The sequence below is a fragment of the Culex pipiens genome, chromosome 1, assembly GCF_016801865.2.
Source record: "Culex pipiens pallens isolate TS chromosome 1, TS_CPP_V2, whole genome shotgun sequence".
NCBI lineage: Eukaryota > Metazoa > Arthropoda > Insecta > Diptera > Culicidae > Culex > Culex pipiens.
This window is the reverse complement of record NC_068937.1, coordinates 6,130,701-6,155,813: the sequence shown is the minus strand read 5'-3', so window position 1 is coordinate 6,155,813 and position 25,113 is coordinate 6,130,701. Positions and strand designations below refer to the sequence as shown.

General features: G+C 32.8%; 1 protein-coding gene across 5 annotated transcripts in view; it reads right to left on the bottom strand.

Moving 5' to 3' along the window:
- LOC120422065 (tRNA dimethylallyltransferase) overlaps window positions 1-21,354 on the bottom strand; it is a 246,745-nt gene extending 225,391 nt beyond the window's left edge. Inside the window, exons 1-2 of one of the 5 annotated variants that reach the window (XM_052706665.1) lie at window positions 21,099-21,354; window positions 8,775-8,912 (exon numbers count right to left, since the gene is read on the bottom strand). In XM_052706665.1, coding sequence (XP_052562625.1) covers window positions 8,775-8,912; window positions 21,099-21,344 — 384 coding nt within the window. In that variant the 5' untranslated portion in view covers window positions 21,345-21,354. The remainder of the gene's footprint in view (window positions 1-8,774; window positions 8,913-21,098) is intronic. The other 4 variants (XM_052706666.1, XM_052706667.1, XM_052706669.1 and 1 more) reach the window with 4 other exon arrangements.
- Between the last annotated feature and the right edge of the window lie 3,759 nt (window positions 21,355-25,113).

Genomic DNA, 25,113 nt, shown 5'->3' with positions numbered 1-25,113 from the left:
AAAGTCAAGGTTAGAAATATAAATTGGCTCTTGGTTTCCGTTATCAAATCATTTCACAATAACGTATGATTACGCATAAAGTATTTTTTAATCAATTATTGTTAGTTGGAGTGACACTTTAAAGTTTTCATTAAAAAACTTTAATTTTATGTATCAACATTCAAGCCTCGACCAAACTTCATCAAAAACTAAAGAGTAATATTTTGACGTAGGACTACTTATATTTTGAAAAGCATACATTTGAGTTTTTTTTGGGAAAATCAAATAATGATCTTAAATTACAATTTTTTATGCAAATAAATTTACAATTCACGTAGGTCTCAGTAAATAGATTTTTTTGCCATTTTTTTACAAATATGATTTGAATTCAGCGTTTCAAACAATTAAATTCTCACAAAACAAAATTTATTAGTAAATAATCCGCTTCAAACAACTTTTCGAAGGTTCTGCCAATTTGAATTCCCAGAAGTTTAAATAAATCCCCAAAAGCAATTGCCACCATATTCCTTCCCACAAACTATCAAAACCCATTTCCACCCAGAACAAAAGCGCTCAACTTTCGGGCGCAAGTGACGCAAGTGACATTCCTGCGCGTGTGCACACGCGCGCACTCTCGCGGAATGCCAACGAAGCTCACTTTGCACACCGTCTTGGGGATTTGTTTGTTTTGGTTCTTTTCCACCTTGCTATTTTTTTTGCTGTTGCGAATTTGACTCGTTTTTTTTCGCGAATGTGTACTTTTTTTCTATCGCTGAGATTGATTTGCACCCCTCGGTGTCTCTTCTTTTTAACGTTCGTTCCCAGCGATTGATGGCGATCAGTGCACGGTGAAATATTTCTGGAATTCCCCATTCGTTGAACTCCTTCTTTTGGTTGCTTTTACTTTGAACGGTGGAACGAATCTTTGATCGCGGCCAAATGTGGGCCGAATTTCTGCGAATTTTGTGCAAATTTTGGCATGAGATCATGGGGACAAGTTTGTTGGGCCGGAACTGGCCATCGGCAGTAAAAAAATGAAGAAAATTTAAGAAAATTATACATGAAATTAAAAGAAAATTTAAAATAATATCACTTTCTAAAGGGTAGTCCCACGTCATTTTCAACCGTAACTTTTTTTAAAAGATTCAAAATATCGTGGAATATTCCTTCGGAGCAATAAAAAATTGCTAAATAAAGTTTTCTGTGTTTTCAATACATTGTTTTGACAGATAGTCTTGATTACAGTGTTGCCAGTTTGCTTGTGTAGTCCTACGTCAAATTAAAAAAAAACTTTTTAACTTGCGAAATGTCGATAAACTTTGTTGAATTTATGTTTGTCTCACCTAAAAGCTGTAAACAAAATTTCAAATTTAAAATTGTCAGTGCTGCCAGATTGAATGTTTCTAAAGATATTGAAAGTTTTTAACTATATAAATTCTCGTTTTTTCTTTTCTAGAGTCAAAACGAACAGGTTGTTCCGCCTGCTGCGATCCCACCTTTGTTTCGCGCCCAAAACTAACCACCGAACCAAAATCGGCGCAATTAATCGCATAGCTTTGTAATCAATCAATTTTGCATCTTTCCTTTCGGATTTTTCCAATACGTTTTTTTGCGAGCGTCTCTCTCATACAGGCAAATGATTTGGAAGAAACGAAGCAACCAGAGAAAAAAAGTACGTTAAACATCTAAAAATAACCTAAAAGTGTATTTGTGAAGACGGGAAGAGAGTATTTGGACTGTTTGGTTTACTTTGAGCGCAAAAAAGGCTTTTTTGGCGGAATTAATGCAACAACGATTTTTTTTGCTTTTGAGAGTTGGAGCGTTTGTTGGTGCTTCCTTTGGAGCTGACTCAAAAATCCCGAACCGACAGGTCGTTGCACCGACGCGCGAGAAGCCGGCCGGCTTTTTTTTTCTCTTTGGTTGCGAGTTTGGCAAATCTTTTGTGGTGGTTGAAACGAGGAAAAAGTCGTAAATTTTGGCGCTTAAAAGTTGATCGGAGGTGACATTGTTGGTCCTACGTCAACACGTCATTTAATTTTTGAGGTAATTGAAAATAGTGGCGATCATCATTTATAATCTGATTAAAAAAAAACAAATTAACTTATATTAGTAACAAACGAAACGAAACCATTTATCTTTATTGTTGTTTCATTTGGTCATTAACGAAGTAGTCCTACGTCATTCAACATGGTTGACATTTTTTTTTAAACAGTTTTAAAATGGAATTCATTTATTAGTAATTTCGCTGGAAAACTTGTATATATTTAATTTCATTTGAGTTTTTTTCCCAGTGTAGATCTGCGTCATTTTGTACAGTCAAAACCAGTTTTAAACCGTAGTCCCACATCAATTCATTTCTTTTTCAAATCTAGTTTTTTTGCTTTAAATTTTGTTGTTTAAATGTTGTCAGAGTAATCCTACGTCTTTCAACATGGCAGAAACGATGAGTGCGTTGTTGAATTCATAAAATTTGTAAAATAGCTTGACTAACAAATTAAACTTTAATGTTCCTTCAATCTTGTGACTCACAAAGAACTTCTTTCAACATGATCAAAACGTTTTTTTTTCAATTAAATAAAACAGGGGTATTTTTCATTTTCACAACAAAAAAAACAAAGACAAAGTTAGATATAAAAACGAAATAATGCTTCAAGACTAGAAAAACCTTCCAGATCTGCTCTATTTAAATATTTTATTCAGATTTTGCATGTTCAATATATGAATAAATGTTTTTTTTTTATTGTCCTTTAAATTTTTTACTCGCAGACTGTCCAACGTCATTCAAAATCATCGGAAAGAAGTTTAACTATTTTAAAGTAAATTTAAGAATACTTTCATATTGAAATGTATTTCATCTAAAAAAGATAAACATTAATTTGTTAGAGCATACTTAGAAGACATTTGAAAAAGATTTTAACGTAGAACTACTAAAAGATTAAGTAATCCTACGTCAATCCTATATCTTTTTAAATTATGTGATTAGCTAAATGAATAAAAATGGTTTTATGCTTCGAAGGAAAGTTTTTAAATCTATTTTGTTTTAACAGATTTAATTTTTCAGGAGTAGTTCTACGTCAATGATCAAATAGTTTAAAAGACATTTTCCATTCAAAAACCAATTGGTGCTTTTTTTCGAAATTTGATTATAAAATATAACAGACAACGATAAGTTTGTAAAAGCTACCTTAGAATCAAGACATCAAAATTTCAAATGACGTAGGACTACTAAAAGCACCAATTTATTTCAATAAATGGATTTTCCCCAAAATTTCAAAAACTTTCAACAACTCATTACTTCAACCACCTGCAGTGGCTCCAATTCTTCACGGATGGTTGCTCGTGGAATTGGATTTCCGCGAAAATCACCTATTTCTCTATTGTTCCTCCACGTGTATGTGTGTGTCTGTGTGTGGTCCGCTTTAATTTTTAATTTGCGAATTTTTGGCCAAACTCCGGTCCGGTGCGAAATAGGAAACTGTCTGTAAATTCGCGCAAATTTTCGCGCATCATTTAACCAAACACAATCTTCTTCTCGACGCGCTGCGCGAAGGAGGGGAAAATTCGACGCAACAAGTGAGCGGAACTGAGTTTATTTGGTTTTTTTTTTATTTTGCGAATTTGTATCGCGAACTGCCGGAATTGGTTTTACGCTTCGGTGGGTGGTGATTCACCTGCTTAATTTGGCGAACAATTAAAGAAAATTGGGGAGGGAGAGGGGGTTAGTCCTACGTCATTCTAGCCTCGTTTTTTGTAAGTGAGAATTCCGTTTGATTCAATGATTTTTGATCAAAATTATTAACGTTTTCTTCAATATTTTTTAAATTTCTAACTAAAATAGCAAATAATACACCACGGTGGAGATGCTCTAAAACTTTCTACATTAACGATCAAAACAGTAGCAACGTACAGAGGAGGTTTTTGTTAACATTTTTCCAACAGCATTCTACCGTCGGTAGTGATGCCCTTAACTTACTCAAAATAATCATGTTTTATGCAATTTAAAAAAAAATGATTGTTTAATGTCAATTCAAAAATGTGTATTATTTGCAATATTTAAACAGTTAAATTGTTTGTTTTTTTTAACTAAATAAATGAAAATTGCAACTGGAAAGCACTTAATACACCACGGTGGAAATGCACTAAAACATTCTACATTTACAGTGCATGGTAACGATCGAAACTTTAGGGTTGGATCGTACTGAGGAAGTTTTTGGTGACATTTTTCAAACAACATTCTACCGCCGGTAGTGATGCTCTTAACTTACTCAAAATAAACAAGTTGTATCCAATCTGAAACTATTTTATTGCTTAACTTTAAATTTTTTTTTCTCGGAAAAATAAAAAAATTAACCTTAAAGTGAAATAAGAGACTGTATCACCGTTAAAACAGCACGGTGGAGATGCTCTTAGACGTTCAAATTCACATTTTAGTAGCAGCAATTTAAATTTAAGGGGGAATGTGCAGAATTTTTAACATTTTGCTTTAGCAATATTAAATTTTAGAACCATTAACAACTTTCAAGGTCCATAGCGTTGCTTTTCCTTCGGTGGAGATGCCCTTAATTCACTCAAAACAATATAATCCGTTCAATTCTTAGTTATTATTTTTATTTTGTAGTTGTTTTTTAATAAACCCTAGTGGAGATAATCTTTTTCAGTGGTTTAAGACAACTTTTCATTAACGGCTTTCTCCCTTTGGTAGAGATATTCTTTGATCACTTCATTTAATCAAGTTTTATCCAACCTAAACATATTTATTTGCTTAAAGTTCAATTTCCATTATAAAAAATATATTTTTTTATACATTTTTGAAATACTGTCCATGTTTTCATAAATGTGCAAAAACAACAAACTGAAAAAATGCAAGGCAAGCTTTCTTTTATGTTGACACTTATTTTTTTTACATTTTTTGTCGGCCTTAAAATATTGCTACCTGCAGTAGGGATGCTCTTAATCCACTTGAACGAATTAAATTTCATTTAATCATAATCAGTATTTTTAGATGTCCTATTGCAAATGAAACATCTTTTTTTCATTTATCTCGATACATCTACAATTTTATTTTTGCAATTTTGCTGAAAATAGGTAAGAGTCACAAAATATGCACTTAAGTAGAAATGCTCTAAGATTTGGGAGAAAAAAGATGTACCGGTTGTCCATTTCTGGTGCAAACCTTCAGGCATATCGAACTTCTTAAAATTTCCTGAAAAGTGATTTTGTATCAAAATTAAACAGATTCCGTCAAACCGGTTCATTCAACCGGTTCAATAGTTTCAACCGGTCGTACATTTCTGGAACAAAAAGGAAAGATCTGACAAATGTGACTTCTTCAAATTTCTTTAAAAGTAACTCTGTCTCAAAATTGAACCGATACGACTGAACCGGTTCACCCAACCAGTTTAATAGTTGCACCGGGTGATAACTTCTGGTACGAAACACATTTTCTGGCTAATCGAATTTATTAAAATTTCCTGAAAAGTTATATTGTAACAAAATTGAACCGGTTCAGCTGAACCGCTGTTCTACCGATTGGCCGTTTGATGCACAAAATGTTTAATTCAACATATCTAACTTCTTCAAATTACCTGAATAGTCCTGATGTCTCAAAATTAAACCGATTCAGTTAAACCGGTTCATCGAACCAGCTTTGTAGTCATATCGGGTAATCATTTTTTAATTGTTAATTTTGTAAAAAGTTGAACCGGTTCAGTTGAACCGGTTGATCCAACTTATTTAAGAGTTGGCCGTTTCTTGCGGAAAATTTATAATCCGACATATCTAACTTCTTCAAATTTCCAGAAATTTCTTCTTGTATCAATATGAACCCACTAGAGCTGAACCGGTTCATCCAACCGGTTCAATAGTTGTTTAACGATTAAACATTTTTGGCGCAAAATGTATCATTCGAGATACAGAACTTCCTCAAATTTCTTGAAAAGTCATTCTGTCTCAAAATTGAACCGGTTCAGTCAAACCTGTTATTTCAACCGTTTCAATGGTTGTACCGGTTGACAGTAGCACAAAGTATTTAATCCGACATATCCAACTTCTTCAAATTTCCAGAAATGCCATCTGGTATTAATATTAAACCACTTCAGCTGAACCGGTTCATGCAACCGGTTCAATATTTGTACCGAATGAGCATTTCTGGCACAAAATGTATCATCTAACTCTTTTAAATTTCGTGAAAAGTAATTTTGTTGATCATATTAAACATTGTTTGCACAAATTGTTTTGAAAGGTACAAAAAACAGTAAAATTTTGACGAGGTATTAAAACACAAAAAATGTGCAAAACTGTCCACCCCAAGGCCACGCGCGACAACGCCCAAAGGTTCAGGTGACCCTTCGCTGGTGGGTGGTCAAACCGGACTGAAATGTGCCCAACCAGTCAGCACACCGAGCAATAATTCATAAAACTCAAGGCCGCTCGCACCCCACCACCACTGAGTTGGGGAGGGCTCACGCAACGAAACCAAGAGTAAAATATAAATTTATTAGCGTGTGATGCTTCTTAATGCGTTTATGCAAATAAATACCTGAACACACATTCGAGCAACAACAAGAGGAAGAAGAAAAAGGAACATCTCGTGTACTCACTTTCCTTGAAAAAAATTTCAATTTCATTTAACGCGATTCGTTCCACCTTCCAGAACACGAAGTGCAGCGAAAAAAACAGAAGAGCAGAGAGATCGTTAAACGTCCGCACCTTCAGAACCCCTATTATCGATGCTTCTCCCTTTCTTCAAGGGGTTCTTATGAAATTTGAGAAGAGAGAAAAAAAACGAAAAACCACTCATAATGTTTGCCAGACCAAATGTATCGTAAAGAACCAATAACACTTCAAATTAAACCATCTTCAGGCCCTACCTGCTGCGATCTCGACTGCTCGACTCGAGAAATAAAGAAAAGAGGGGATATTGCACCGGATCACGCGACCGAGGCCAGAAATGTTCCGGTCCGGAATCGTTCATGAATGAAATGAGCGCCATTTTTGCGGGGTTATTTTCTGTGAAATTTGCCCCAACCCCTCACCCCCGTAATTGGGCTGGGGAAATTTGCGGTATGGCACAGGTTGAGCTGCGGGAAATGTGGGTTTTAAAAAAATGGCAACCGTGTCATTAAAATGGACACCACGGTAGAGATGCCCTTAAACGTTCCCTTTTAAACATATTTTCTAGTTTCACATTGAACGACATTTGACCAACCTGCGGTGGAGATGCCCTAAAAGAGTTCAAAATTGTCAAAATTGTCAAAATTGTCAAAATTGTCAAAATTGTCAAAATTGTCAAAATTGTCAAAATTGTCAAAATTGTCAAAATTGACAAAATTGTCAAAATTGTCAAAATTGTAAAAATTGTAAAAATTGTAAAAATTGTCAAAATTGTCAAAATTGTCAAAATTGTCAAAATTGTCAAAATTGTCAAAATTGTCAAAATTGTCAAAATTGTCAAAATTGTCAAAATTGTCAAAATTGTCAAAATTGTCAAAATTGTCAAAATTTACAAAATTTACAAAAATTACAAAATTTACAAAATTTACAAAATTTACAAAATTTACAAAATTTACAAAATTTACAAAATTTACAAAATTTACAAAATTGTCAAAATTGTCAAAATTGTCAAAATTGTCAAAATTGTCAAAATTGTCAAAATTGTCAAAATTGTCAAAATTGTCAAAATTGTCAAAATTGTCAAAATTGTCAAAATTGACAAAATTGTCAAAATTGTCAAAATTGTCAAAATTGTCAAAATTGTCAAAATTGTCCAAATTGTCCAAATTGTCAAAATTGTCAAAATTGTCAAAATTGTCAAAATTTACAAAATTTTCAAAATTGTCAAAATTGTCAAAATTGTCAAAATTGTCAAAATTGTCAAAATTGTCAAAATTGTCAAAATTGTCAGAATTGCCCTTAAAGAGTTCAATTTTTTTTACTTCGACAGTTTTGAAAATATAATCAACATTAAACTGCTTAAAAAATAACGTTTCGGGACCACTTAATACATCAATATACTGTCGAAGTGTTGAACATCGTTGCTAAACACCGACGGTGGAGATGCCCTTTCAACCTTGTCACTCGCAGAGTAGTCCAACGTCATTCAAAATTATTAGAAAGATATGTTCTGAAATTTTAAAGTCTATTTGAGAACTATGTTTTAACTGTAATTAATTTCATCGAAAAACAAAAATTATGTTTTCAAAGCAAACCTGAAACACATTAATAAACACATTAATAACATGGGACTAATGAGAATTGATGTAGGACTACTCTGTGAGTCACCAAGTTTAATGAAAATTATGGTTACAATTTTTTTATAAACTTTTTTAACACACCAAAAATTAGAAAAAAATAATCTAAATTTCAAAATCAAAACAAATATTTAATTGACGTGGGACTACGAAAAAAGTTATTCTCTTTATGTCTTCCAAGTTTGTTATAACAAATTTAAAATTGATAGAAAATAGTTTTGTCCGTTTAAAATGAGTCCAAAACAAAAGACAATATTCAATGCAATAATCCGTAATAAATTAAAATTTTGATTCACGGAGCAATGTCTTTTTGACTTGCCTAGTCCTACGTTAGTAGTAAATTAATATCGAATAGACGTTGGACTTCGTTTTAATTCCATTTATTTATTTTTTTATGATTTTTTACGGTTGAGATTGAGAACAAATTACTTATTTTAAAAATTATTATGAAAGATTTTAGAAATCGATGATTTTTTAGCATGCTACTAAACCACCCAAAAACCCTTGGGTAGACATGCCCTTAACCTTACCCGCCCAAAAGGATACAATCGGGAGCGCCGCCTCGCGGAAGTGGATCACCGTGAAGGCCTGATCCGGCGTGGCCACGTCCAGCAGGTGGTGCCGGGCCTGGGCCTGCTCCTCCCGGGTGGCTTTCGCCGTCACAATGTCCAGCCCACGGTACACCTGCGAAGAAGAGAACCAAAAACAAAGAACGAATCAAACATTTTTGAAACATGACACCCGGTTCCCAGAATCGAATCAATCAACGACCACCACCACAGATTTAATAGGGCCATTTTTGGAATCCAAATAACATATTTCCAAACTCGTTCCGTGTCCCCCCTTCGAAAAAATAAAAAGTTGAACGCCTCAATAATGGCGCAGAACGACGACGACGACGTGATCGGTATCACCTTGGTAACCAAAGCCAACTTCGATTAGAATATTTACCCATTTTATTACAAATTCATAGCCCGCGGAACGGGGACCGAATTCGATCGCGGTAGTAATTTACACCGAAAGCACTGTGAAAAATCATTACCCAAAATCAAGCCGACTTCGCCATTGAAATTAAACTTAATTTCGACCAGTGTTCCCAGTCCCAGACGTCACTCTAATCGACACCTCAGCGTCTCACAAATCGGTGACGGTGGACCCTTAAAGCGTGAGAAATGGTTAATAAAATGCGGTTCTTTCTCGTGGTTTTAATCTATTTTTGATTCAATCGCGCAGAGGACGTGCGCCTACTTTGATTAGTGGGCTACCTTTTTTTTGTTGAAAATCGTTCTCTAAAGGGTTTCGTCTTTTTTTTATGAGTGGAAAATTATTTTTATGAGCGAACGTGAGGGTCTCAGCTTGACGTTTGATATTTTTGAGGTTAGGTTCTGAAGTCAAGATTAGTATGAGGATTTTTTTAGTTTGATTTTTAATTGGTTGAAATTAACAAACAAAACGGATGTTAAAAAAATGAAGTACTGGTAGAGATGCTCTTATTTAAAAAAAATAAAAACAACATTTTTTTTTAGTTTAAGTTTCGTTCAAATTGATAGGTAGGTTGACAATATTTTTGAAAGTAGAAATAGAAAACTAAGCAATTGTAAAAAAATGAAGACTTCCAGTGGAGACGCCCTTATTTTCTAAATACGATTTTTCCTAAATATTTCTGTGTATATTCTGTTGTTAAATACAAAAGCAGTCCCATAATAAGCTATGGTTGGTAAATTTGAAAACGAATCTGATTATTTTCAATTTAACAAATAAAAAATAACGTAGGACTACGCAACCTAAATTACCGGTAGGGATGCTCTTAGGTTACGGAAGCATTTTTGTAGTTCATTTTTTTTAATTTAATTTTTGCAATTTTGACAATTTTGACAATTTTGACAATTTTGACAATTTTGACAATTTTGACAATTTTGACAATTTTGACAATTTTGACAATTTTGACAATTTTGTCAATTTTGTCAATTTTGTCAATTTTGTCAATTTTGTCAATTTTGTCAATTTTGTCAATTTTGACTATTTGGACAATTTTGACAATTTGGACAATTTGGACAATTTGGACAATTTGGACAATTTGGACAATTTGGACAATTTGGACAATTTGGACAATTTTGACAATTTTGACAATTTTGACAATTTTGACAATTTTGACAATTTTGACAATTTTACCAATTTTGACAATTTTGACAATTTTGACAATTTTGACAATTTTGACAATTTTGACAATTTTGACAATTTTGACAATTTTGACAATTTTGACAATTTTGACAATTTTGACAATTTTGACAATTTTGACAATTTTGACAATTTTGACAATTTTGACAATTTTGACAATTTTGACAATTTTGACAATGTTGACAATTTTGGCAATTTTGACAATTTTGACAATTTTGACAATTTTGACAATTTTGACAATTTTGACAATTTTGACAATTTTGACAATTTTGACAATTTTGGCAATTTTGACAATTTTGACAATTTTAATTAAATTAATTATGAAAATTTTAATTTTGTCAATTTGGTGAATTTTGTTTATTATGTTTTTGTGTTTGTTAAATTTACAACCTAAAATTTTTAAGCTTTCAACTGTGATAACGTGGGACTACGTTTTGGAAAAAATTAAACCTTTCAACAAAGTCATTCTCTAACCGAAATCACTATCAACTGCCCAATCAGTCTGAAAACAAGGGTTTCATAATTTTTCCGCGACCATTCTATTTCCCATTAGGATCCAATTGTGGTGGCCTCCCTGCCCATTCTAGATTCAGCTGTGCCCGACTACCGTGGGAACCACCGTGGGCTTATGGCCACCATTCATCGGATCGATGTGGCGTCTGCCGGTTTCCTGTCCGGAACCATAGGCCACACACAGGAAAACAATGTTGAGCACGGAGTCGTAGACGACGAACCTATATTTTTTTTTTTTTGCTGAAATTTTTAAAGTTACTCAAAAATGAGTTATAAGAAAATATTCAAGATTTGGTAATTTGGTCAAATTTGAGAGATTTTTTCAGATTTGAACTAATTTTAATTGAATTAAAGTTGTCTCCTTATCTGTGGTTTAAGGTTCGACCAGTGACGCCGATGAAACCCGCCGGGCCCTTATTAATATGATATTAATTTTTAATTTCCTTCATTTCCATCGTTTACAAAACGTCGAGGCCCAACGACAAAACTGATGATTGGCCCATCATCAGCAGTAGTTGTTGGGAGGGGGAAACTGGGGGGCAAAACGCGATATCAATTTGCGCGACTTGTACGCGGGTACGACCGCGGTTATCACTCTGGGTAAAAAACAAGCCGCACATTCATGTGTATCCGGGAGACATTGTTGATAATGGGTTATTAAAAGGCGCGGGTCCGAAATTGCAAACTTGGCCCAGAAATGAAACCGTTGAAATTGAGGTTAGAAACGCTAATTTTGAGCTTTTGAGTGACTTTCTGACGTCTTTTCGTTTATCCTAACTTGTCGAAAAAGCAGCTTTAGCTCAGTTGGTTAAGTCGCAGGTTTTCTGCTGATAATCGGGAAGACGCGAGTTCGAATCCCGTTGGTGTCATTTTCAAAAAGTTTTTTTTTATCAATTAAAACATCCATTTCCAAAATTTCAACCTCAACCTGCTTCGCGTAACGGAATTCCAGTTCGGTGCGCGGCCACCTACGAACGTTCCACGAAACGTGAGAAATTCCTGGAAATCGGCCTGCTGCGCGCCGCTTCCCATAATCAATTTATGAACTCGTCATCGTCATTATCTGTCAGCCCTACCCCACCTCCTCGCGCCATGGCCGTCTTCGATTGGGCTTCGATCTGGGCTCTCTCTCTATCTAGGAAGCAATCCTAGCCATGCCTTGAGCGGTGGTGTGGTCATAAGCATTATCCAAACAGACAACACACCAGAGCCTAGTGATTATAATCATTTCATCTCGTCGACGAGTTCGTCGTCAACGGTTGTCCAGCGATGGACCGCGATATGAAAAAAGGAGCAAGGTTTTCGAAAGGGCGCATAAAAACTAAAAAAAAATCAAAGATAAAAAAACAAAAGAAAGTTTAATTGTCAAAATTGTCAAAATTGTCAAAATTGTCAAAATTGTCCAAATTGTCAAAATTGTCAAAATTTTCAAAATTGTCAAAATTGTCAAAATTGTCAAAATTTTCAAAATTTTCAAAATTGTCAAAATTGTCAAAATTGTTAAAATTTACAAAATTGTAATTGACAAAATTGCATGTCAAGATTTCTAAAATTGTCTAAAATTAAAATTTTTTTTGAAACTTTGTTAATTTTGTGTCTACACTAAGATAAATTTTCAGTTAAAATCAACTAACATTTCTGTTTTTTCGCCCTTTCACAAACCTAACCTCCAAAAAATCACGATCTACGCTGCCCTCCACCTCCTAAAGCTACTCGCCACCAGGATGATTGATAGCTCGTACTTGCTACGGGGCGCGTCCATTAGCCCCGCCAGCCTACTACTGCCTAGACCCATGGTCTGGCCTATCATATTCTCCGAGGGGCCTATACCGGGGACGGACTCCTTCGTCAGCCCGAAAGAATTTCAACAATCCACCTTCTTAAGAACGTTTCGTGGACACCGCCCCACTTTGATTAGCATTCGAGAATGGAACTCTTCGACTTAACGGTCGCGCGGATGGACGAGATTTGAAGACACCGAGTGGAAAATTTAGATGATTTCGAAACTCGAAGAGTGGCGGCAGAACGTGACTTTCATTAAAACAAATAGGAACCCGGAATCGAAAGGTTGCGAGGAGGATTTTTGGGTGGCTAATTTTGGGTAAACAATAATTTCGGCTAAAATTACAGGACTCAAGATTGGCCAATTTGGTAGAATGAAGTGAAGGTTAAGATCTAGAATTTAAACTCCGAATAAATATGCGGACTAATAATTATCAAATGCGTAGTCCTACGTTACAAATAATGTTGAACACATGTAAATATATTGTGAATCTAACTTTCTACCCAAAACGCACGAAATAATTTTTTGCTTGACTTTTAAAATTAAATTTATAAATTTAAATATGAAAAAGAAATTAAATCTGACGTAGGACTACGTTAGCAAATTCAAAATGGAATATCGTAAGAATTTCAAAAAAAAAACAGATTTTTTTTTAACATGGAAATAAGTGAATTTGTGAATTTGTGAATTTGTAAATTTAAGAATTTGGGAATTTAGAAATTTGAGAATTTGTGAATTTTATGAATTTGGTACTTTGATAATTTGGTAATTTGGCAATTCGGTAATTTGGTATTTTGGTAATTTGGTAATTTGGTAATTTTATAATTTGGTAGTTTGGTAATTCGGTAATTTGGTACACAGAAAAAAATCAATTCCCGTAATCGTGAATAAAGTTCACGAATGTGAGAACCACGAAGGAATTTATTCATGAGCATGGTGCATTTGCACTATAAACGTGAATATATTCCTTCGTGGTTCTCGCATTCGTGAATTTAACTCACGATTTTGAGAATTGATTTTTTCCGTGTAATTTGGAAATTTGGAAATCTGGAAATCTGGAAATTTGGAAATTTGGAAATTTGTAAATTTGTAAATTTGGAAATTTGGAAATTTGTAAATTTGTAAATTTGTAAATTTGTAAATTTGTAAATTTGTAAATTTGTAAATTTGTAAATTTGTAAATTTGTAAATTTGTAAATTTGTAAATTTGTAAATTTGTAAATTTGTAAATTTGTAAATTTGTAAATTTGTAAATTTGTAAATTTGTAAATTTGTAAATTCGTAAATTTGTAAATTTGTAAATTTGTAAATTTGTAAATTTGTAAATTTGTAAATTTGTAAATTTGTAAATTTGTAAATTTGTAAATTTGTAAATTTGTAAATTTGTAAATTTGCAAATTTGTAAATTTGTAAATTTGTAAATTTGTAAATTTGTAAATTTGTAAATTTGTAAATTTGTAAATTTGTAAATTTGTAAATTTGTAAATTTGTAAATTTGTAAATTTGTAAATTTGTAAATTTGTAAATTTGTAAATTTGTAAATTTGTAAATTTGTAAATTTGTAAATTTGTAAATTTGTAAATTTGTAAATTTGTAAATTTGTAAATTTGTAAATTTGTAAATTTGTAAATTTGTAAATTTGTAAATTTGTAAATTTGTAAATTTGTAAATTTGTAAATTTGTAAATTTGTAAATTTGTAAATTTGTAAATTTGGAAATTTGGAAATTTGGAAATTTGGTATGTTGTTAATTTGGTAAGTTGTTAATTTGGTAATTTGGTAATTCGGTAATTTGGTAACTTGGTAATTTGGTAATTTGGAAATATGGTAATTTGGAAATTTGGAAATTTGGAAATTTAGAAATTTGGAAATTTGGAAATTGGGAAATTTAGAAATTTGGAAATTTGGAAATTTGGAAATTTTGTAAATTTGGAAATTTGGAAATTTGGAAATTTGGAAATTTGGAAATTTGTAAATTTGGAAATTTGGAATTTTGGAATTTTGGAATTTTGGAATTTTGGAAATTTGGAAATTTGGAATTTTGGAAATTTGGAATTGGAAATTTGGAATTGGAAATTTGGAAATTTGAAAATTTGGAAATTTGGAAATTTGGAAATTTGGAAATTTGGGAATTTTGAAATTTGGAAATTTGGAAATTTGGAAATTTGGAAATTTGGAAATTTGAAAATTTGGAAATTTGGAAATTTGGAAATTTGGAAATTTGGAAATTTGGAAATTTGGAAATTTGGAAATTTGGAAATTTGGAAATTTGGAAATTTGGAAATTTGGAAATTTGGAAATTTGGAAATTTGGAAATTTGGAAATTTGGAAATTTGGAAATTTGGAAATTTGGAAATTTGGAAATTTGGAAATTTGGAAATTTGGAAATTTGGAAATTTGGAAATTTGGAAATTTGAAAATTTGAAAATTTGGAAATTTGGAAATTTGGAAATTTGGAAATTTGAAAATTTGGAAATTTGGAAATTTGGAAATTTGGAAATTTGGAAATTTGGAAATTTGGAAATTTGGAATTGGAAATTTGGAATTGGAAATTTGGAAATTTGAAAATTTGGAAATTTGGAAATTTGGAAATTTGGAAATTTGGAAATTTGGAAATTTGGAAATTTGGAAATTTGGAAATTTGGAAATTTGGAAATTTGGAAATTTGGAAATTTGGAGATTTGGAAATTTGGAAATTTGGAAATTTGGAAATTTGGAAATTTGGAAATTCGGAAATTTGGAAATTTGGAAATTTGAAAATTTGGAAATTTGGAAATTTGGAAATTTGGAAATTTGGAAATTTGGAAATTTGGAAATTTGGAAATTTGGAAATTTGGAAATTTGGAAATTTGGAAATTTGGAAATTTGGAAATTTGGAAATTTGGAAATTTGGAAATTTGGAAATTTGGAAATTTGGAAATATGGAAATTTGGAAATTTAGAAATTTGGAAATTTGGAAATTTGGAAATTTGGAAATTTGGAAATTTGGAAATTTGGAAATTTGGAAATTTGGAAATTTGGAAATTTGGTAATTCGGTAATTTGGTATATTTTTAATTTGGTAATTTGGTAATTTGGTAATTTGGTAATTTGGTAATTTGGTAATTTGGAAATTTGGAAATTTGATAATTTGGAAATTTGGAAATTTGGAAATTTGGAAATTTGAAATTTGGAAATTTGGAAATTTGGAAATTTGATAATTTGGAAATTTGATAATTTGGAAATTTGGAAATTTGGTAATTTTATAATTTGGTAGTTTGGTAATTTGGTATTTCGGTAATTTAGTAATTTGAAAATTTGGTAATTTGAAAATTTGAAAATTTGGAACTTTGGAAAATTCACTTTTTGCATGGTAAAGGAAATTTTGGCAAATTCAACCTGTTTCCCAGAAATTTATCTGATTTTTTTCACCAAAAACTCCAGCATGACTACAGAGAACTCTAACCATATGGCACTCAAGTTACAAACAGGTCCCAAAACACAGCAGTAAGGCGCAAGACCCATCAAGCGAGCGCAAACCCGAAACGGCATTTCAAAACTTCCCTCTTAAGAAAAAAAAAGAAAAAAGAACGAAGCAACACAAAAACATTAAGAAACCCTCCTAGATCGTTACGAGAAACCTGCCCAAAAACGGTTAAAACAAGCCAAGAAACAGGTGCGCGACCGGCAAAAACCTGCAGACGTCATCTTATCTATCTGGGATTTTCAGCAGAGGGGGTTGATTTGGTTTGGTTTGCCCACGACGAAAGAGATCCACACTCAAAACAAAACACAATCCAAAACGTCACGATCCTTGGTGGGATAAACTACGTCACGAAGATTGTTTTTTTTTCTGTCAATTTTGATTTTTCAAACTTGAAGTTTGACAAATTTGTCAACAAAACTAAATTGTCACGTCATCGCGGGATGACCCCCGGCGTTCCCAGCAGGCCATGACTTTTTTTTCCTCCCAGCGTCGTGCCGTACTGGGCCAACAAATTCCCAAGGCCTGCTGCTGTGATAGTGGAGAAAGAGAGGGCTCAAGGCCTTCCCTAGATCGATCAAGTTCCGGAATTAAACGGGTCGACGTTTCGGCGCGGCATCTCGAGGGTGGGAGAAGGGTGTGCGTGGTGGTGGCGGGACGGCCGGCTAAATTGGGCTTAATACGTTTGATTAGAACTTGATTGGGAGATTCGTTTCAGTTAATTTTGAGGGAAGGGAGAGAGGAGAGCGGGCCCTCTTGAGAGACAGGAAACAATTGAGCTTCTTATGGGAGAGCGGGACCGAAACGAGGTTAGGTTTACCCAAAAATCCCTTCTGGAGTCGTCGGGCATAAAGATATTAAATAGTTGTGCGGGTTGTTGGGTTTGCTGCGGGAACGCACTTCCTTCTAGAAAAAAACGTAAAAAAAACACTAATCTTTGTTCTGATTGATTGAGAAATCTGCGGTTACTTTTTATTTCAGTGTGGGAATCGATCCCCCTTCAGAAATGTGCAACATATGTGCGGAATTTGCGCATTTTTTTCGCACAGCTCGTAAAGCCCCATAACTAATGGTGGTGAGCTTTACCGAGCTCCCACGTACGCTCGATGCTGGTTATCGATTTGATTTCGGTCAATTGACGACGGTGGTAAAATTTGCCACCGCCAGGCATTTAGCCATTCGATTTGGTTCGTTTTCACCGGGGCACGAACCAAGGTCCGGATGTCCGGATGATGTGATCCGGAGGTGATTCTGGGAAATTGCTGGTAGAATAGGTAAGATTTGTTGAGGAAATTGCCCTGGAAACGTTTAGACAACGTTTATTATTCCAATTTGTGTGTGTGTGTGGTCGAATCTAATACTCGCTGGCCGGCACCGAAATTAAGGGAAAATATAGTTTGTATCAGACTTAACTTTTATGACAATGTTTAAAGTAGATGTTGGTAGTTTTCTCAAATCAATTTTAATTTGGTTCAACCTTTTAAGGTTTTATTTAAAATTTCTGAAAACAAAAAAAAACTTTATTTTACGTAGTCCTACGTTAGACCGAAATTCCACAGCCAATGTGTGAAAATTTCAAACAAAACAATAGGTCAATACAGAAGTCTAAAAAATCTAAATTTTATTTTATTATTTTACGTAGTCCAACGTCAAATTAAAATAAAATCAAAATCAATTCTCGAAAAATTATGATATAATTTTAACTATCAGAGTGATTTATTCTAGAACTAGAAAAAATGCTCGGTTGAATCAAACGATGTGTTTGCTTTTTAAATAAAAATGTATCTTAATTCATAACTAAAATTATATCTGAATTTAACGTTGTGCTACGTTATATTGATAGTCCTTAACCCAATCTCGAAAAAAATCTAGCATTGTGATATAGTCAGGTTTGAATTGTATGGATTAAGAATCTGGCGGAACCAGTGCTAAAACGCCATTTGACCTAACACTAAGAATTTATATTTTGTATGTAATTTTTTTACATAGTCCTACGTCTGACCGAAAATCCAAAAGCAATCCTCAAAATTCGTAAAAAAAAATCATAAAGGACAGAATTTATACTGTGAGCAAACATGCCAAAAAGCTCCCTTCTCTATCATTTTCATTTTAAAAATTATTGTCAATAACATTTTTTGATGAGCTATTTTTTTCTTTAAGAATTTTTAAATATTCAATATGCGATGTTGACGTAGTCCTACGTCAGACTTCATTTCTGTTGAATATTTGAATTTATAAATTAAATTTGAAAGTCAAAAAATTATGCCGTGCTTAGTTCTATACAGAAAAAAAAGTTGAATTTTGGAATGTTGAAAATCTGGTAGGTTGAATATTACCTCTTTTTTTGAGTAATATTACACAAAAAATGTGTAAAAATGTGAACCTGATGAATATTTATCAAAAACTGATGAAAATTCATCATTTTCTGGGGTAAAATTAATCTTTTTTTTTGCCACAGAATCTGTCACCATTTCCTGATGAATATTACCATCATTTTTTTATCTGTGTAGTTACATTCAAAATATTTTTAAATGTTTTCAACATTATTTATAACGTAGGACTACTCATTTGATAATTGTTTCTCTTCTCATTTACTCAAAGTTTAAATTCTATTTTTTATCCTAATCCACTTCAAACTGCCAAATTTCCGGTTTAAAAAACGTTGACGTTTAGAGCAATTTTCAAAAAAAAAACGTTACTTAATCCACCTTTAGGTGGTTGGTGCCTTCCTCATATTCATAAAGTCAATACATTCAGTAAAAATAGCAACATTCCCCCTTAACATGTTTAACAAATCAACTTTATTACTCATTTCTTTTGATATGGTTCGCAGACCATCAATATTTCTGGCTCATCGGCAAAGTCTGATAAAAAAAACCTATCCAACGAAAGTTCGCATGGAAGATTCAGACAATATTTTTATCACAATATCTGAAATCAAACCTCTAAAAAGTGTATAAATAACACTTAAGTGCCAATAACTTTTAACAGGGTTGTCAGATCCTTGATGTTTTAGGCTCATTTGAAAGGTCTTTCGATTATCTAACTAACGATGGGTCGCATGATGGACCCGGACATCATTTTCATTGAAATATCTGAGATCCGGCCTCCAAAAAGTGTATAAATTACACTTAAGTGCTAATAACTTTTGATAGGGTTATCAGATCTTCAATGTTTTGGACTCATTGGAAAGGTCTTTTTAATACCTTTCTGAAAATGTATAACATGACAGGGTTTCTTACAAAAACCACCCTTTTTACAATCTTCCGGACATACACCAAAATCGTTTTTTTAGCATAACTTTTGAAGTACTTTACTAAACTTCATAATTTTCAATAGGGACTTCTGGGACCCCAAGACGAATCGAATGAGACCAAAACGGTCCAAATCGGTTAAGCCAGTGCTGAGATAATCGAGTGCATATTTTTTGGTGCACAGACCCACATCCCTACACACACACACACACACACACACACACACACACACACACACACAGACATTTGCTCAGAATTTGATTCTGAGTCGATAGGTATACGTGAAGGTGGGTCTACGAGGTCAAATTAAGAAGTTCATTTTTCGAGTGATTTTATAGCCTTTCCTCAGTAAGGTGAGGAAGGCAAAACACTTTGAGTAAATGATTTTTGTATTTTTTTCGGTGAGTTGCTCCATCCTGCATTTTCCATGAGTCTTTTTGTTATATTTTAGGCTATTTCCATAAAAAAAATTGAACAAAAAAAATCGTGAGCTAACTTTTAAATTTGACTTTTAAACTTAAAAATCAAAAATTCTCATAAAAGTAGCCTGTTTTTTTCTTTCAGTGCATTTTTTTTTTTCGGAAAGTCGGATATGGCAAAAAAGTTAAAGATAACTGAGTTAAAAATTTTGTTCTTAATTTTATTTTATTTTAAATCAAAGAACGTTTAAAACATGATTACTGTTATTATTCTTTCAAAGAATTCAGAAAAATATCAAGGAATTCGCTTAAAAAAGTGTTTTTAATAAGTTTAAGTTAATTTCGTAAATTTTTATAGTGATTTTTTGAATCAGTGTGGATGTATCTAGTTGTCAGTATTTGACTGTTTTTTTTTTTTTTTTTTTTTTCAATGAAAAAATCAGTTTCATGAGATTTTGAGTTAACCACTCATTTTGTGTGAAACGTTTGAAGAGACAAATTCTTCAAACACATTTGCAAAAACTTAAACCAAAATTTGCGAAACAACGGTTGCATTTTATTGGATATTAAAATTTTCCGATAACTGAAAATCAAGCTTTGTCTATAATAATTTACCCATACTCACAAAAAAGTTCAAGAGAAACATTTGGGAAAAAAAACTTGTAATTACTTAAGACTCAATTAAAAAGATTTAACACAAAAAAAACATTGCCAAACTCAAGTTGGAATCTTTTTCTCAAATATTCAAGTCATGTGATATAAAACAAAAACAGAATCATAACTTTATGCGTGAAAATTATGCTCAATTTTTATATCAGTTTTTCATTAACTTTGTTGTTGTTTTAAGCTAGATGTAACCTCATATCTGATAAACAAAAATTAATAAAAAATCTTTTGATTCATAAAAATGTATAAAAATATATATATAAGGTAAATACCTAAGAAAAATTGAGTGAATTTACGTTATAAAATGTACAAAATATTGCAAAATAATGCAAGAGCTAGAAAATAATTTTCAAATATTTCCCGACTTTCCCTGACTTTTTCACAAAAAAAAACACAAATTCCCGACGTTTTCTTGATTTTTAGCGTATTTTGGCGAAAACCCGACTTTCCCGCAAAAAAATTAAAACCTGCTTATAGGACCTTTTCAAAAAAAAAAACTCCAGAAATCATTCAAAACAACTCCCTTTCACCACCCACTCACAGCCTACTACCACACCACCACCACCGCAAACAACCACGTGCGTCTTGGTACTCACTTGCATCGAGTCGGCGCTGATAATTTCCCCATCAAAACGCCTAGCCAGCTCGATCGAAAGTTTCGTCTTCCCCACCCCGGTGGAACCGAGAATCACCACCAACGGCGGCGGACCCTCGTTCTTCCGGTGGTCACTAGCACTCACACCCGCCGTAATCCCATCGGTGGCCATCGCGACGACGGAACAGGCCCGAGAAAACACCGCCCGAAAAACACTCGCGGCCAAACCACGCGGCGAACGCAACATTCGACTGACAGCTCGCTGTTTTGTTTTGATTCTGAGCGGTGCGCGTGGGGCTGTGTTGGTGTCGTCGTCTTCGGTTTGGCTGCGCGGGGTGACACCAATACAGACGAAGCAAGCCGGCCGGCCGGCCGGCGAAACGAAACTGACAGCATTGCATTTGCATCGTGGGAAGTGGGAAGGAGGCCGGGAATCAAAATAAAAAGCGCGAAATGCACGTGTGCTTGCTGCGATTGCGATTATACTGAGATTGTGCGATAAGCTGTGATTATTTTAATTTATTAAAAATTAATTAATTGTAATTGTAATTTGTAATTTATTGGAAACGATAGCCTGTTGGTATAACACAGGCTATCGTTTCCAATAAATTACAAATTAACAATTATTTGAGTTTTAGTTTGATTTGATTATTTTTTTAATTTTAGTTTTAGTTTAAAACAAGTGTTGGAATTAGTTTTTCGTTTGCTTTGCTTCTATCAATTAATTTGAATTGGAGATTTTTTAATTGTTGATCCATCGAAAAAATGTTGTCTTGTCAAAAAAAAAAAATGGCATTAAAATGAAAAAAAAAAAACTAATCAGAAATGGTTTTTAATCGTGTTTTTTACCGTTGTACATAAAAATTTACACAGGGCTTTACTGCCCCTGATCGCATAAATGTCCCATAAGCATTTTCATCGTTTTTGAGTTAATGATGCAGTTTGGTTCAAAATCGTGTGCTTTTTCAAAAGAGCCTATAACATCCAGTACTTTGGTCTAGAAATTTGGAGGAAATCCAGTTTTTTCGCGAAAACTCAACACGTATCCTTATGTGTGGGACAAACTTCAAATGCGTTTTTCTCAGCTTGCTGTTTTTGCATATGGGACATTTAGGCGAACATGGGCAGTTTAGTACCCAATTGAGAACCTAGCTCAGATTATCGGAAGTCCTCGGAGATAATAACTAAATAATTTGTAATTTGTTTGTTTATTTGTAACGATAGCCTTTTAGTGTATACACTTTGCCTAAGGTCAAGGAAGTATCCAATCATGAACTGTTTTTAGAGGGTTTTAGTGGTTGTCATTGTAATTGTAATTTTATTTGGCAACGATATCCTGTTAGTCAGACTTTTTATCAAGGAGGTGTACAAACCGGAAATTTAAATTAGGACAAGTGTTGCTGAGATTTGGAAATTTTAAATCCAAGTCGGCGGGGATTTAGTATTTTGAAAATGCATTTGATAATTTAAAACGCAATCAACCACTTTAGTTTGTCTAAAGTGGAGTCACAGAACTCGAATTTGATGTTTAAAGTGAGAAATTATTAAATATCGAATCCGAAGTTTCCAAGAAATATTCGGACAATCGAAAATTTTGATAATCGTGACTTCTGATAGTCGAGTCTGGACTGTAATTGGGTCCTAATGTTAAGCTTAGATTTCTGATATTATTGTTCACTACAATAAAGCTTATTTTTCTGAGTTCAATGACCTTCCTTGACAAAAAATATTTGACTTGACAGCTCGTTCCAAAGGGACCATAGTTGAAATGTAAAAATATTGTTTCAAAACTTATAATTTTAAAAAACTAGTGATGGCAAACCGACTGTACTGCTGTATAAAGCATTTTCTATGCCTTATTGCATTGAAATGATTAACTTTTGGATTTTTTTTATAATTGTTTATGTTTTTTTTTATGTTTTTAGCCATTTAAAAAAAATGTGGCTCTATCTCAGAAACCAGCAATGTGAAAATTTAAATAAGAATGCTGGAAATTCTTAGCTCTTACAAACTAAATTTATTACAGGGTGACTTTTTCTGTATGATATGTTTTAAAATGCTAGCTGAATTTTTTTTTTTCAAATTTCATCACAATTCAAAATCATCCTGAAAAGTCAAGGGACAGATTTTCATAAAACTGAAAAAAGTTTTAAGAAAAAAAGGCACTTGAACACGTAATTCCAAACCATAAAATTGCTTTTTTGGTCCCCTTAAACATCAAAAAATTACGAGAATAAAAAAAAATCAAATTTTGGGAATATAACTTTTAGTGATTAAAAGAGGGGGGAAAAAATAGGATTATTTTCCGCGTACCTGTAATTTTGTGATTATTTTTAATGCGGATCATAATTTACCCTTTTCTATTTTGTATTTTATTTATTTTGAACAAAAAATGACGAAGGGACCACCAATGCATAAAATTTTCTGTACAAGGTGTAAAAATAAAGATTGCTTCAATTTTTTTTCCAGAGCTCACCTTTCAATTTCACTTAAACTCTCTACTGCCCAATTTTTTTTTCGAAAATATTTATTTTTCTCTTGTTCAGGAGGTCATTTTGAGCAACTTTTGTTCTACGAAAAACTTTTCTTCTCTTGTTTTATGTTTTTCTTGTGTTATTTTTAGTATATTAATTTGCATTAATTTTGTTTAGTTTATGTTTGTTTTTGGTAGTATTTGGCCTATTCTACTACCTAATATAATTACATTTTGCCTATCTAATTTTTTCACGTTTTTACAGTCACTTTTTCAATTTTTGCATGTGTAGAGGCATAGTCTGGGACACTAGAAAAATTACTGCATACTTCTTTTTACTTAAAATATAGGAAATGTTAGTGTAAAAACAGCCAAAGTTGACCCCTAAAAAAAGAAATTTTTAAAAACATTTGCAAAGTCACATAAAACATGTTAAACTTCCAACCCTGAAATTTTCTAAAATTTTAAGAGTTCTTCTTTCCAATGCTTTTTAATGATCAAAAATCGGTTGGAGAATTGATTTTTGGCGATTTTTTAGATCGAAGCCCGTCTAAAGGCGGGGTTAGGTTGTAGAGGATTAACTTTGACTTGAAATTTCATTAAACTTAAAATATGATTTTAAATTTGTTGGACTTTTTTTTGGATCCACTCGATCATTCCGGTTTGTTTTAGTTTTTTGACGTTTACCTGTTCATCGAGCTCCCAGTTAAAAAAGCAGCCCAGTTGAACAACGCCCAGTTACCGAAAGAGTACTGTAATATTTTGAGAAAGTATGAAAAAAAAGTAAACAAATTTCCAAAAATATTTTTAAATTTAAAATTTAATTTGAAATTTTGATAAATTTTCGCAATTAAAAAATCTTTTTCATATTTAAAAAGCAGTCTCACTCCGTGCCCTTCCCAATTTTTCTTTTTTTTTCAAAATTTCCAAAAACATTTTTTTTTTTAACATTGATTCAAATGTTTTTTAAAGTTTTGTTTAGGTAAATGAAATATTTGGATAAATATTCCAAAATTGAGTCCTAAAATGAAGCTTAGATTGCTGATATTATTGTTAACAGCGATAATGCTTATTTTTCTGAGTACAATGACCCTTTGTACGACCACAAAGAGTTTAAAATGGATTTTTAAATCAATTTTGAAAAGTTCCTACTTGACAGCGCGTTACAAGGGGACCATAGTTGATCCATCGCAAAAATGTTGTCTTGTGATTTTTTTTTTTGCATTAAAATGAAAAAAAGTGATCAGAAATGGTTTTTCATCGTGTTTTTTACCGCTGTACATAAAAATTGACATAGGGCTTTGGTACCCAATTATCAAACATCAAACCAAACTTATTTATTAAAAGGCCTTGAAATTAATAAATATAATTTTGAAAACTTTGTTACATTTGATTTTTTTGCACTAAAAATTTATTTTTAATATAATTTTTTTAAAGTTAATTATTCAGTACAAGGCCTAGTAGAAAATTTACCAACACACTCAAACCACGGGGTGCCACAGAATATGGTTTTGTTAGCATCAGAAATCGGCTTTCTAATAGG